The sequence below is a fragment of the Podarcis liolepis genome, assembly GCF_965112155.1.
Source record: "Podarcis liolepis genome assembly, chromosome: 9".
NCBI lineage: Eukaryota > Metazoa > Chordata > Lepidosauria > Squamata > Lacertidae > Podarcis > Podarcis liolepis.
The window spans coordinates 41471291-41482219 of NC_139564.1; the positions used below are offsets into that span (position 1 = coordinate 41471291).

Below are 10929 nucleotides of genomic sequence, written 5' to 3' on the forward strand. Positions count from 1 at the left end.
CCAGGTGCAGAAAATTGAAGTATCTGTGTGGACAAGATTTTCATGCTTCCAGCTGTTGAACAACTGCTGCAAGGTTCTAAAGAATTAATTTCAAATCCTAACTTTCTACAGATTATGGTTAGGAACACTGGGCTTTACATTATACTTTACAATATGCTGAGTCTATCCTCTTAGCTCAGTAGTTCTCAACCTTGGGTCCCCAGATGTTTTTTGCCTACAACTCCCATGATCCCTAGCTCACAGGACCAGTGGTCAGGGATGATGGGAGTTGTAGGCCAAAAACATCTGGGGACCCAAGGTTGAGAAAGGCTGTAGACTTAGCTCAACATCGGGGGTTGCCAATGTGGCGCTGTCCAGATGTTGTGGACTCCATCTCCCATCATCCCTGATCCTGGCTGAGGCTGATGAGAGTTCACCATGCCTAGGACTGGGCTGCCAAGTCCTCTCTTTTGATACCAAAGCTGGAGGGTGGATAAAGCTTGTTGCAGGCATGTTGCACAGTGCCTACTACTGTTGACTCTAGGACTCAGGGACTGGCAGCTGCTACTCCCCTTGTCATTACTCATGGGGTTAGATTAGCTAGGACTGTATGCTGAACTGTCAACCTCATCACCACTAGGAGAACTCTTAACCTTAAGGGCTGGCAATGAAAGATAGGGTATGGGAGCTGTTCTGCTTTGCTGTAGGGACCAACTTTTGCTCATCCCCACCCTATTGTGTACAACCGCTGTAATTTTGGCTACATGAGTGATGCTACTTGGAGAACTGAATCATAATTAGCATAAAGGATGGGCTTACCAATGAGGTGACCTCCAGATGTTGATGGACTCTCTCAACAGCATGACCAATGACAGCATCTGGATGGCTGCAGGTTCTTCACCCTCAGCAGCTCCCCCAGTGTTGGGTAATGATAAGAAATATGTACTGAACTAAATCAGTTGTATGCATTGTGGAAAAATATAACCTCAAAGGGTGTGGAAATGATCTTTACTTTCCTTCCTTCTCTTTTAATGGATGCAATCAGTTACAAATAAGTACTGAAGGCTAGTTTCCTTAACTTGTGCTTAATGAATTATATTTGCTCCTTTTCAGTACACATCAGCTCTGACCTATGATGCTGTCAAAGTGATGACTGAAGCTTTCCGCAACTTGCGTAAACAAAGGATTGAGATTACCAGAAGAGGAAATGCTGGAGACTGTCTTGCAAACCCAGCAGTGCCTTGGTCACATGGTGTAGAAATAGAAAGGGCACTGAAGCAGGTATTGTGGAATTACTGTGTATTAAATGACCTCTGAATGTCTTCAACATTAAAAATAAAAATAAAGGAAGACCAGTCAACCTGTGTATCCAACACTTCTGCGAGGACTTCTCAGCAATGCAGAAAATGACAATTATCTGTAGAACAGTCCTCAGCACAAATAAAAATTCAGTTGATATGAAATGTATTTTGCGGACAAATCAGTTTAACTTTACCATCCTTTCCATCCTTATTTCACATAGGTTCAGGTGGAAGGGCTATCAGGAAACATAAAGTTTGATCAGAATGGAAAGAGAATTAACTATACAATAAATGTCATGGAACTCAAAAGTACCGGTCCCCGGAAGGTAATTTTGGTTCTGCCTGCTTTTTGTTGTTTCCAGCTAAGTGGTATTTAAAAAAGGAGGTATCTTAATGCTGAACATACGGATATAATGCAATTAAATGCCTATCTGTAGAGATATAAAAAGTTTTTTTAAAAAAAAAATGTAACAAAGATAATAATTTAAGGTAAGTAGAGTCTTTCAGTATAGTTTATGTTATTTTACTTTACATCTTTCATGTTTACGCTTAAAAGTAAGAGGGAGTACTTGTGGTAAAATTTATCTTTTAAAAAGATAATGAACTCTCTGAAAGGGGTAGAATTTTCTGAATTTTTTATCCTGAAATGTAACCAGGGTCTGGTTTGCATACCTTGGGAAGTCATTTAGTAAACAATAGAAAATTATTGCTTACTGCAAATGAGCAGCATGCTGGTTCACACGTCTCAGTCATATGCCCTTTGTTCTTTTCCTACTCTTCCTTGTCCAAAGCCGAGAGGACACAAACTGGAGCGTTAAGTGTGAACCTTTTTTGTGGTTTCCTTCTCTCCAAAGAGACCTCAATAAGAAGCCAGGTTATGTTGTTTCTTTATCGGTAGGGGACACCGTGGATGCTAGTTCACATGTAAACAGAAAGCCAGCCCTGTGATTTGTTTCATCCCAGCTGGGGATAAGTAAGAGTGGAAAAGGAACAAAGCAGGCATGATTGAGCCGTACCTGCCAGCATGCTGCATATTCATGTTAAATCATAGTGCATTTTAAACTATGACTTACCTTTAAACTATGGATCAATGTGGGAATGAGGAATTCATTATACGTTCAAGGGACTTCTGAATAAATAATAATAACAGCTATTATTAGTTCTTGATTACAGCTTTAGGCAGGAATTGGGTATGTGAATGCAATTTATCAAAAATCATGCTTATAAACAAAAATATGCATTTGTTTGCCCTGAATACAACCTGCAACTTTTTTCCAGATTGGATACTGGAGTGAAGTGGACAGAATGGTTGTGAATCCAATTGAATGTCCATCTTGCAATGAATCCTCGGGATTAGAGAATAAGACTATTATTGTCACAACTATTTTGGTAATTAAACACTTTTTTTGTGAAATGGATAGTCTAAATTGCAACCTTATCATTCATTCTTGGTCTATATTGGAATAAGTCATGCCTACCTGACTTTATTCCTGTGTATTTGTGAAAGGTTGAATGGCATTTGCCTGTTGCTGCAGAATTGTTTGGAGGATTTTGAAACATGCCTTTGCTTCTATTTATTTATTTATTTATTTAAATAGAGGATTTGTGGTGGATAAGCTTTTTTAAAAAAAATGAAACTAAAAATTTCAAGGGAACCAATTTCAAGGAAGCATTATTCTGTTGTAGCAGGACTCTGTGCTTTGATTTTGTGCTAAAATTGTTACACGATAGAATTTGTTAAGCCAGGAACAAATGCAAAGCTTTTTCTCTCTAGTCACTTTCAATCCACTAAGCAAAAGAACGTGACATTCTCCCTTATCACTTTAAAATAGCAAAATCATATATAGTCATATAGTAGAAATGCCAATGTTGTTTACTTAGTAAGCTAATCATTGTTCAGAGTTGTTCATTCAAGGCTTAACTGTTCTGGATTATATATTAAAGGAACCAACAATTTGTCAACTTTTGATGGTGGTAAGATTTTTTTTTAAACAGCTATATTTATTGTAAGTTTTATATGATCAGTTGTGGGTCTGGTGGTAACAGAGGTGTGAAATACTATGGAATAAGCAGGAATGATCCAATGCAGCTCTCTTTTTTTTAGAAGGCTAACTAAATAAAAAGTTTTAAAACTCTTTCTTTACTTGTCAACATACAGTTTATTAATGCTGGTGAGAATTATGAAAACGCCTCTCTACCTGTAAGGCTTGCTGAATAAATGTTATTGTGATGATGGATAAATAAACAATCCTGAATGTTTCAGGGGGGAAATACAGGTTTTTTAAAAAATTGTTTTATTCAATGTACTTCCAACCCTGTACACAAAGAATAGATAACTAACATGGCATCCTTTTTTGATTAGCTAAAGCCAAGTTTCTCTGTACAGGAATCCCCCTATGTTATGAAGAAAAAAAATTTTGAATTGCTTGACGGAAATGATGCCTATGAGGGCTACTGTGTGGACTTAGCTGCAGAAATTGCCAAACACTGTGGGTTCAAGTACAAACTCACAATTGTTGGGGATCGCAAGTATGGGGCCAGGGATGCAGAAACAAAAATCTGGAATGGAATGGTTGGAGAACTTGTTTATGGGGTAAGAGACGTTTTTAAGCATTGCAAGTAGCTATGACTAACAGAGATCAGGTTAGCACATGTTGGTATCACAGCTGTTTGCGTGGATCCAAGTGAGACTTAAATGGGCGTTGGAAAAGAGGTCAAGATCTCTGCATTTCATCACCTTTTCCTCCAAATCAAAACTTCTGTGCACTCAAATGTCCTAAAAATTCAGGGGCTGTGGCCTGACAATGTTGTTTGGTGTGTGATTATAAAGAGGTATCATTTGCATGATAAAAGTGAAGCCACGTAGTACCATGTACGTCAGGAAGTAGACTATTGTAGGCAGATTGCTTAGTAGTTTATTCCTCAGTAGGATGCTAGAATTGAAATTAGTATTACCCGTGTCCCTGCTGTTGCATTCTTCATCTGCGATGCACAAAAGCAATAAAGCCGTTCCCTTGTTAAATATTGAATAAGTTATTATTTTGTTTTGCTTCCATTACAGAAAGCCGATATTGCAATTGCTCCATTAACTATAACGTTGGTGAGAGAAGAAGTGATTGACTTCTCAAAGCCCTTTATGAGCCTTGGTATATCTATAATGATCAAGAAGCCTCAGAAGTCCAAGCCAGGAGTGTTTTCCTTTCTTGATCCCTTAGCGTATGAGATCTGGATGTGCATAGTTTTTGCCTACATTGGGGTCAGTGTTGTTTTATTCCTGGTCAGCAGATTTAGCCCATACGAGTGGCACACTGAGGAGTTTGAAGATGGAAGACCATCGCAAAGTAACGAATCAACTAATGAATTTGGGATATTTAATAGTCTCTGGTTTTCCTTGGGTGCCTTTATGCAGCAAGGATGCGATATTTCGCCAAGGTTGGTTACACACCCATTTCAGCTTTGTGCATTTTGGGTCTCACTCCGGAAGCTCATGGTGCATATAGATTCAATCTCAAGAAATGCCAGCTGTTGACATGTTTTTCAAAATCATCCACAGCCCTTTAGATGGAAACAACTTCTCCCGATGCAGGCCAGTGGGCTGTTCATTTGGTTTCCTCCGAGCATCGGTCCTGCCTTGCCCTAGTGGACTTATATGCACCATGCAGAGGCCATAAAATGCACGAGGTCCCCCTCATTCCATGCCTTCTTGGAGGGGTACCGTGTTTTTGCTGCATATTCCCATTCACAGCCAACGGTGCATTGATTTCACAGATGCTGTAATGGGAAAAAGGGTAACACACAATTAATGAGCTGTGGAAGGAGTGCTTTCCCCTCCACAAGCCATTTTGCACGGCATTATACCTATTGCTTAAACTCCCTGTCTCCTTTCAGGAAAATCACTGGAATAGAAAATAGAAAGGTATTCTGATAACTCAATAGTCATGTGAACCAGGTACAACAAACTTGGCAAGAGTGGGTGGTTAGGTTATCCTGGAGAGAGAGAAAATCCGGGGTGATTTGTTTTGTTTTGTTTTCATTTTTAGAAAGTTAGATTCTGATCTTGGTATTTGGTTTTAAGCCACAAGTAACTACAGCTCAAATTATAATTTATTATGCCCATGCTTTTTTTACATGTTTCTTTTGTAGTGTTATCAGCTATTCCATTGCCCTTCTGCAGCCCAAGCTCAACAGCTCTGTTGGGCACCTGTTGATGCATCATGTTGACTATGTGAACTGAATCAAAGCTGAAATTCATTTAGCACTTGGCCCAGAGGGTGGCAAGTTTGGGCATTGGCTAGGGTTCAACAGAGGACCCAACCATCATAGCAGTGCTACCATTTTCACTTTTTTATAGTGTATTTCAAAAAAGATCAGAAATAAAATTCTCAGTTGCATGTCCCCATCACATGTTCCCGGTTAGCACCCCACTTGATCACAGACTTCTAAATTCTGTACTGAATTCATTCAAGGAAATGGAAGTAAGAATGCATTGCTTAGCAAGCAACTTACTGGTGTCTGATATTTAGGACATCTTAGTATATCTGTGGTAGAGGAATCTGGCTTTCTCCCTTTCAACATCCATATTTGGAAAAGTGAATTTTAGAGAATGTTATAAATAACCCAACTTTTAACACAAGTTTTGCTTATTTAGAAAACTAGACCAGGAGTTAAACCAGTATCTATTAATAGATACTCTAAATCCTAACTGAAAAGCAAATTAAAATTTCATAAATATTAATGCCTGACAAAGTAGACACTGAAAGGTTTGGGAAGATCATGAAATGAGAGATCAACTGCAAAATAATTTGCAGTATATGCCACCTTGAAGCTAAATATACAGGTTAGAGCATAAGGCTAATTAATATGATGATGAGGCATAAAACAGATCTAGCCAAGTCAAAAATTTAAAACTTTGCATTTATATAGCATGTTGTCTTACTGTAATGCACACAACAACCATGTAAGGCCAGCCAATATTTGTTATACTCAAATTACAGATGGGGAGAGAGGCTGAAAGAGAGAGAGCCTTGCCTAAAGCCAACAAGTGAGTTCATGGCATAAATTTTTTAAGGGGATTTTTTAAATGATTCAGAACACAGTCTCTTAGCAATTATGTTACAGTAGCTCTCTATATTCAAATTTATGACTGACCTAGACAAGACAGAACATTGCCTTCAGGGGAGAGGCGTGCTAGCATCCATTTCTGGTTGTAAAAACAAGCATATTACGAGTTTGCTGACTCCAATGTGCTTGAGTGGCAATAAAATGAACTTTATAATTTTAAGTAGTCCCAAAGGGTGTCAGTCAAAGAATTAAGAACTATGCATATAAAAATATTTCCTTTTTTATTTTCTGAAAAGTGATATAAGTACACCAGGAAAGGAAAAGGTTGTTATGCTCACTTGAATGCTGCTGAAAAGCTCTCTCTCTCATGTCAGTGCTCCAAGCTGAAGCAGTAACATCTAAAAGCTTCTTAGGATGCAATCCTGTGCCCTTGGAGCCACAGTGAATTCAGTGCGCCCCTGACTTGGCATGCTGATGTTTGTGCTGGCAATGCACAAGATGCTGGCCTGAGGATCCAGCACACATTATGGCAAATATGAATAGCAAAGATCTTCTGCTTAGAGTGTTGCTTGTAAGAAAGAGCTTCCAACTGGCAGCCACATGGGATTGCAAGATATTTGGCCACATTCCCGATTTTTCCCAAATCATTTCAATGGGAGCCTCCTAGTAGGGCTTTCCCCTCTGCAGGATACATGCATGCATAAATCATTTTATTTGTATGTTGCTTTTCCATAGTTAACAGGGGTCAGCAAACTTTTTCAGCAGGGGGCCGGTCCACTGTCCCTCAGACCTTGTGGGGGGCCGGACTATATTTTGAAAACAAAAATGAACGAATTCCTATGTCCCACAAATAACCTAGAGATGCATTTTAAATAAAAGCATACATTCTACTCATGTAAAAACACACTGGTTCTGAGACCATCCGCAGGCTAGATTTAGAAGGCAGTTGGCCCGGATCTGGCCCCCGGGCCTTAGTTTGCCTCCCCATGGTTTAAGGGGAATCACAGATGGGTCTGTGTCGTGTTGATCATCTCTGAGGCCCTTCATCAGATAATCCTGTTGTGCATCCTGTTTCAGAACTTCAGCTATGTCTAGCATGCCAAGGGGACAGGGGTACATAGTTAAAACCATGCTCAAGGCAGCTTACAACATGAAAAGAAATGCATAATTACAAACGTAACAAAAGTAGTCATAAACAGTAAGTGAAACATCAAAACGTACACAACCAAATTGAACAATTTCCTCATAAATCATAACAAAAAATTAATAACAGCAACATCTCTGCCTGCTCATCTTCCACCCCCCCCCCCAAAAAAAAAAAACCCTAAACAAAACTCCTGGCCCCAGAATGAAACCTTAATATTAATCAGAAAATGCAAGACTTCCAAAGAAAGTTTTACACATTTTTAAAGTGATGTCACAATAGGCCATGTTGCTAGCAGCTCTTCCGAAACACTTAGAAAGGTGAATCAAGGGTTGTTCTGTTGCTTATATATTGTCTTGTATTTCTGTAAGGACTTAGATTATTATTTTGATTGTCAGTTGTTCATGTACATTTTATTTTTGAGCAATTCACATAAGTATGAATGCAGTGCATGGCAGTAATTGTTTGAAAAGCTAAACTTAAATGTGAATGGTGTGGTCCCAAAATTAGGCTTCCCAGTCCAACAATTCTCTTGCTTCTTGTGGTATATGTTTGATTGTTCAGTTGCATCTGCCCTTCCTGCTAGGATTTTCTAAAGGAGTGCAATGGAGAGCACATGGGACTTTGTACCAAGGCCATTCCTTATTTTATTCAGTCAAAATATAGGTTATACCACTGAATCCATTGCAGCTGAAACTGTTGATTTTTACATAGTAGACATGATCTGGTGGAAATGGGAAAACGTAGACCCAAAAGCCTATAATTGATCTTGCCTGACTTTCTTGTATATGTGCTTGAGCTGTCACAAAAAAATTCACCTGAGTTATCACGAAAACCTTACTTTTTAAAATATGGCTATAATGTTATCTAAGCAGCTTTCTTTTCCAGGGTCCTCCGACCATGAAGGACTGATGAGCTAGTCTTTGCTTCCGTACATTATCTCAAGACGGAGTCCTGAATTTAGTGACACCACTTGAGCTGAGTAAAATTATCCTAGCAAAACTATAGTATGTTTTTAATTTCCCATTTCAGTAGCATGCATTGAAACTGAGAGGAGAGAAAAAACACACTTAAGGTAGCAAGGAAAAACCAACATTTCCCTGCATTACACAACGCAGCATATACATAAAGCTGGTGACTTGTATTCCTTTCAGGACATTCATTTCATTTTACAAATCCATTTCATACTTGTTATTAGATCCCTGTCTGGGCGCATTGTTGGAGGTGTGTGGTGGTTCTTTACCCTGATCATAATCTCATCCTACACGGCTAACCTAGCTGCCTTCCTGACGGTAGAGAGGATGGTATCTCCCATTGAGAGTGCCGAGGATTTGTCTAAACAATCAGAAATCGCTTATGGGACATTAGACTCCGGCTCAACAAAAGAATTCTTTAGGGTAAGAGTCTTCTTTTGCTCTGAAATATTAAAGGTTCCCCCCCTCCTTCTCTGTGCTTTTCTGAAATTAAGTAATAAATAAGATCCATTCTTGGTGTTGTGATTTAATAATTCAATGCATGTTCTAAATGAGTGCCAACTAGTAATTCGGGTGCCAAATGTAACTCCCTGCAGAGCTGAAATAAAGAGGACAGCTCACTTGCATTTAATATAAGCCATGACTTCCTTAAATATAGCGGCTTAGTCATGCTGGCCACAAGACCCGGAAGCTGTACGCCGGCTCCCTCGGCCAATAAAGCGAGATGAGTGCCGCAACCCTAGAGTCGTCTGCGACTGGACCTAATGGTCAGGGGTCCCTTTACCTTTACCTAACAGGTGTGGAAAGTATGAAAGAGAAATTGTACATCTCCACCATGTTATGTGGGTTTCAACAACAATGGCAGCAGAAGGAAATGTGTATGTAGGTTTCAGATCTGTAATGTTTGCATTTTGTTTATAATCTGTTGTTGTTTGAAAGTAATAAATAAATGCAATAGCCAAAGTCTAGCTTCAAAATATCTCAGAAATATCTAATGTATGCATACATACATACAGTGGTACCTCGGGTTAAGTACTTAATTCATTCCGGAGGTCTGTTCCTAACCTGAAACTGTTCTTAACCTGAAGCCCCACTTTAGCTAATGGGGCCTCCCACTGCTGCCGCGCTGCTGGAGCACGATTTCTGTTCTCATCCTGAAGCAAAGTTCTTAACCCGAGGTACTATTTCTGGGTTAGCAGAGTCTGTAACCTGAAGCATATTTAACCTGAAGCGCATGTAACCTGAGGTACCACTGTACTCTTACTTTACACAGTTTGCAACATTGATGCATGGTTTGTTTGTTTTGAATCACATTGATGGCTATTAGAAAACTTTGGGGCCTTCATCCAGTTCAGACTTCAAACCTACTTCACGGCTGAAGTTCTACTGCATGCGCTCGCAACTCAAATTTTAGTACAGTTTTGAGTTATTTCTGTAAATGACATGCTAATTATAGAATCTCATTTTGAGAATAATAGATCGTAGTAAGACAAAATGGGAACGTTATCTGATGGCCAACTAGATATGTAGATTGCTAATTAATTTGACAAATCCTTCATAATTGAAATTCTTAATTGAGTGTCTCTAGGAAAGAGCACTCTTTAATGAAAACAGCATAATGAATATAAATGGAGCACACTGCTAAAACAGATTGATTTATGGTCTTTGCAGCCCCAAAGCTAGAAAGCTGTAATAGAGGTGGGATATACCCTTGGTTACTGTCCGGAAGCTTTGTCTGGTGTGAATGTGGGGAACCACAGAGGAAATTACTGGCAACGTATTACTTTGTTGTTTGATGCGTCACAATCTATCCAATTGTCAGTTCAATTATTTCAATTCATAAACTGCCTATTCGCCTGTGCTTTATTGTAAATTCTAATACATAGGGGTGCTCCTTCTAGAAGCCATAGTTTGCGGGGAAATTCTAATGATCAGTTGTGTAAGATTTTGCCATGGGCATGTTACTGACTCAGTACTACAAGATGCAATGATGGCCACCAACTTGGTTGAAGTTAAAAGGGTTTAGCCAAATTCATAGAGGACAATGCTATAAAGTTTTATGGTTCCCCTTTTCCCGAAACATACTCCTGCAAGATGATGGGGGAAGCCAGTAATGAGGTACTTTAACAGCAGCAGAGGTGGGCAAGGAAGTTTAATAGGCTCATTTTAAAGACCTAGGCACTCATACAATGTCCATCACTACCAGACAAGGTCCATTGTCTTTCCAAGTCAGTGCCAAGAGGCATTGGAAAATATAACTTCAAGTCTTCCTGGAATTAAGAATAGTCTCTGTGCACATCAAGCACAAGACTGTTGCTATAGGGCTTGCTTCTGCTGCTGGCGATCCCCCTTTTCCCATTGCAATAATAAGTTTTAAGAAAGCTGGGCAGAGCTGGCTGTCAGAGAGGAGGACTAGGAGCAGGCAAGACCAATCTTTCCAAGACAGTTGGACTTTGTTTATATTGAGAGG

At 39.3% G+C, this 10929-nt stretch overlaps 1 protein-coding gene across 6 annotated transcripts in view; it reads left to right on the plus strand.

Moving 5' to 3' along the window:
• Positions 1-10929, plus strand: part of GRIA2 (glutamate ionotropic receptor AMPA type subunit 2) — a 71870-nt gene that overhangs the window by 53021 nt on the left and 7920 nt on the right. For all 6 annotated transcript variants that reach the window (XR_014529898.1, XM_083519946.1, XM_083519945.1 and 3 more), the window contains exons 7-12: positions 1093-1260; positions 1502-1606; positions 2559-2669; positions 3667-3873; positions 4342-4712; positions 8684-8882. Coding sequence is in view for 5 of the 6 variants with exons in the window: in XM_083519946.1 (XP_083376072.1) it covers positions 1093-1260; positions 1502-1606; positions 2559-2669; positions 3667-3873; positions 4342-4712; positions 8684-8882 (1161 nt within the window). In the remaining variant the exon portion in view is untranslated. The remainder of the gene's footprint in view (positions 1-1092; positions 1261-1501; positions 1607-2558; positions 2670-3666; positions 3874-4341; positions 4713-8683; positions 8883-10929) is intronic.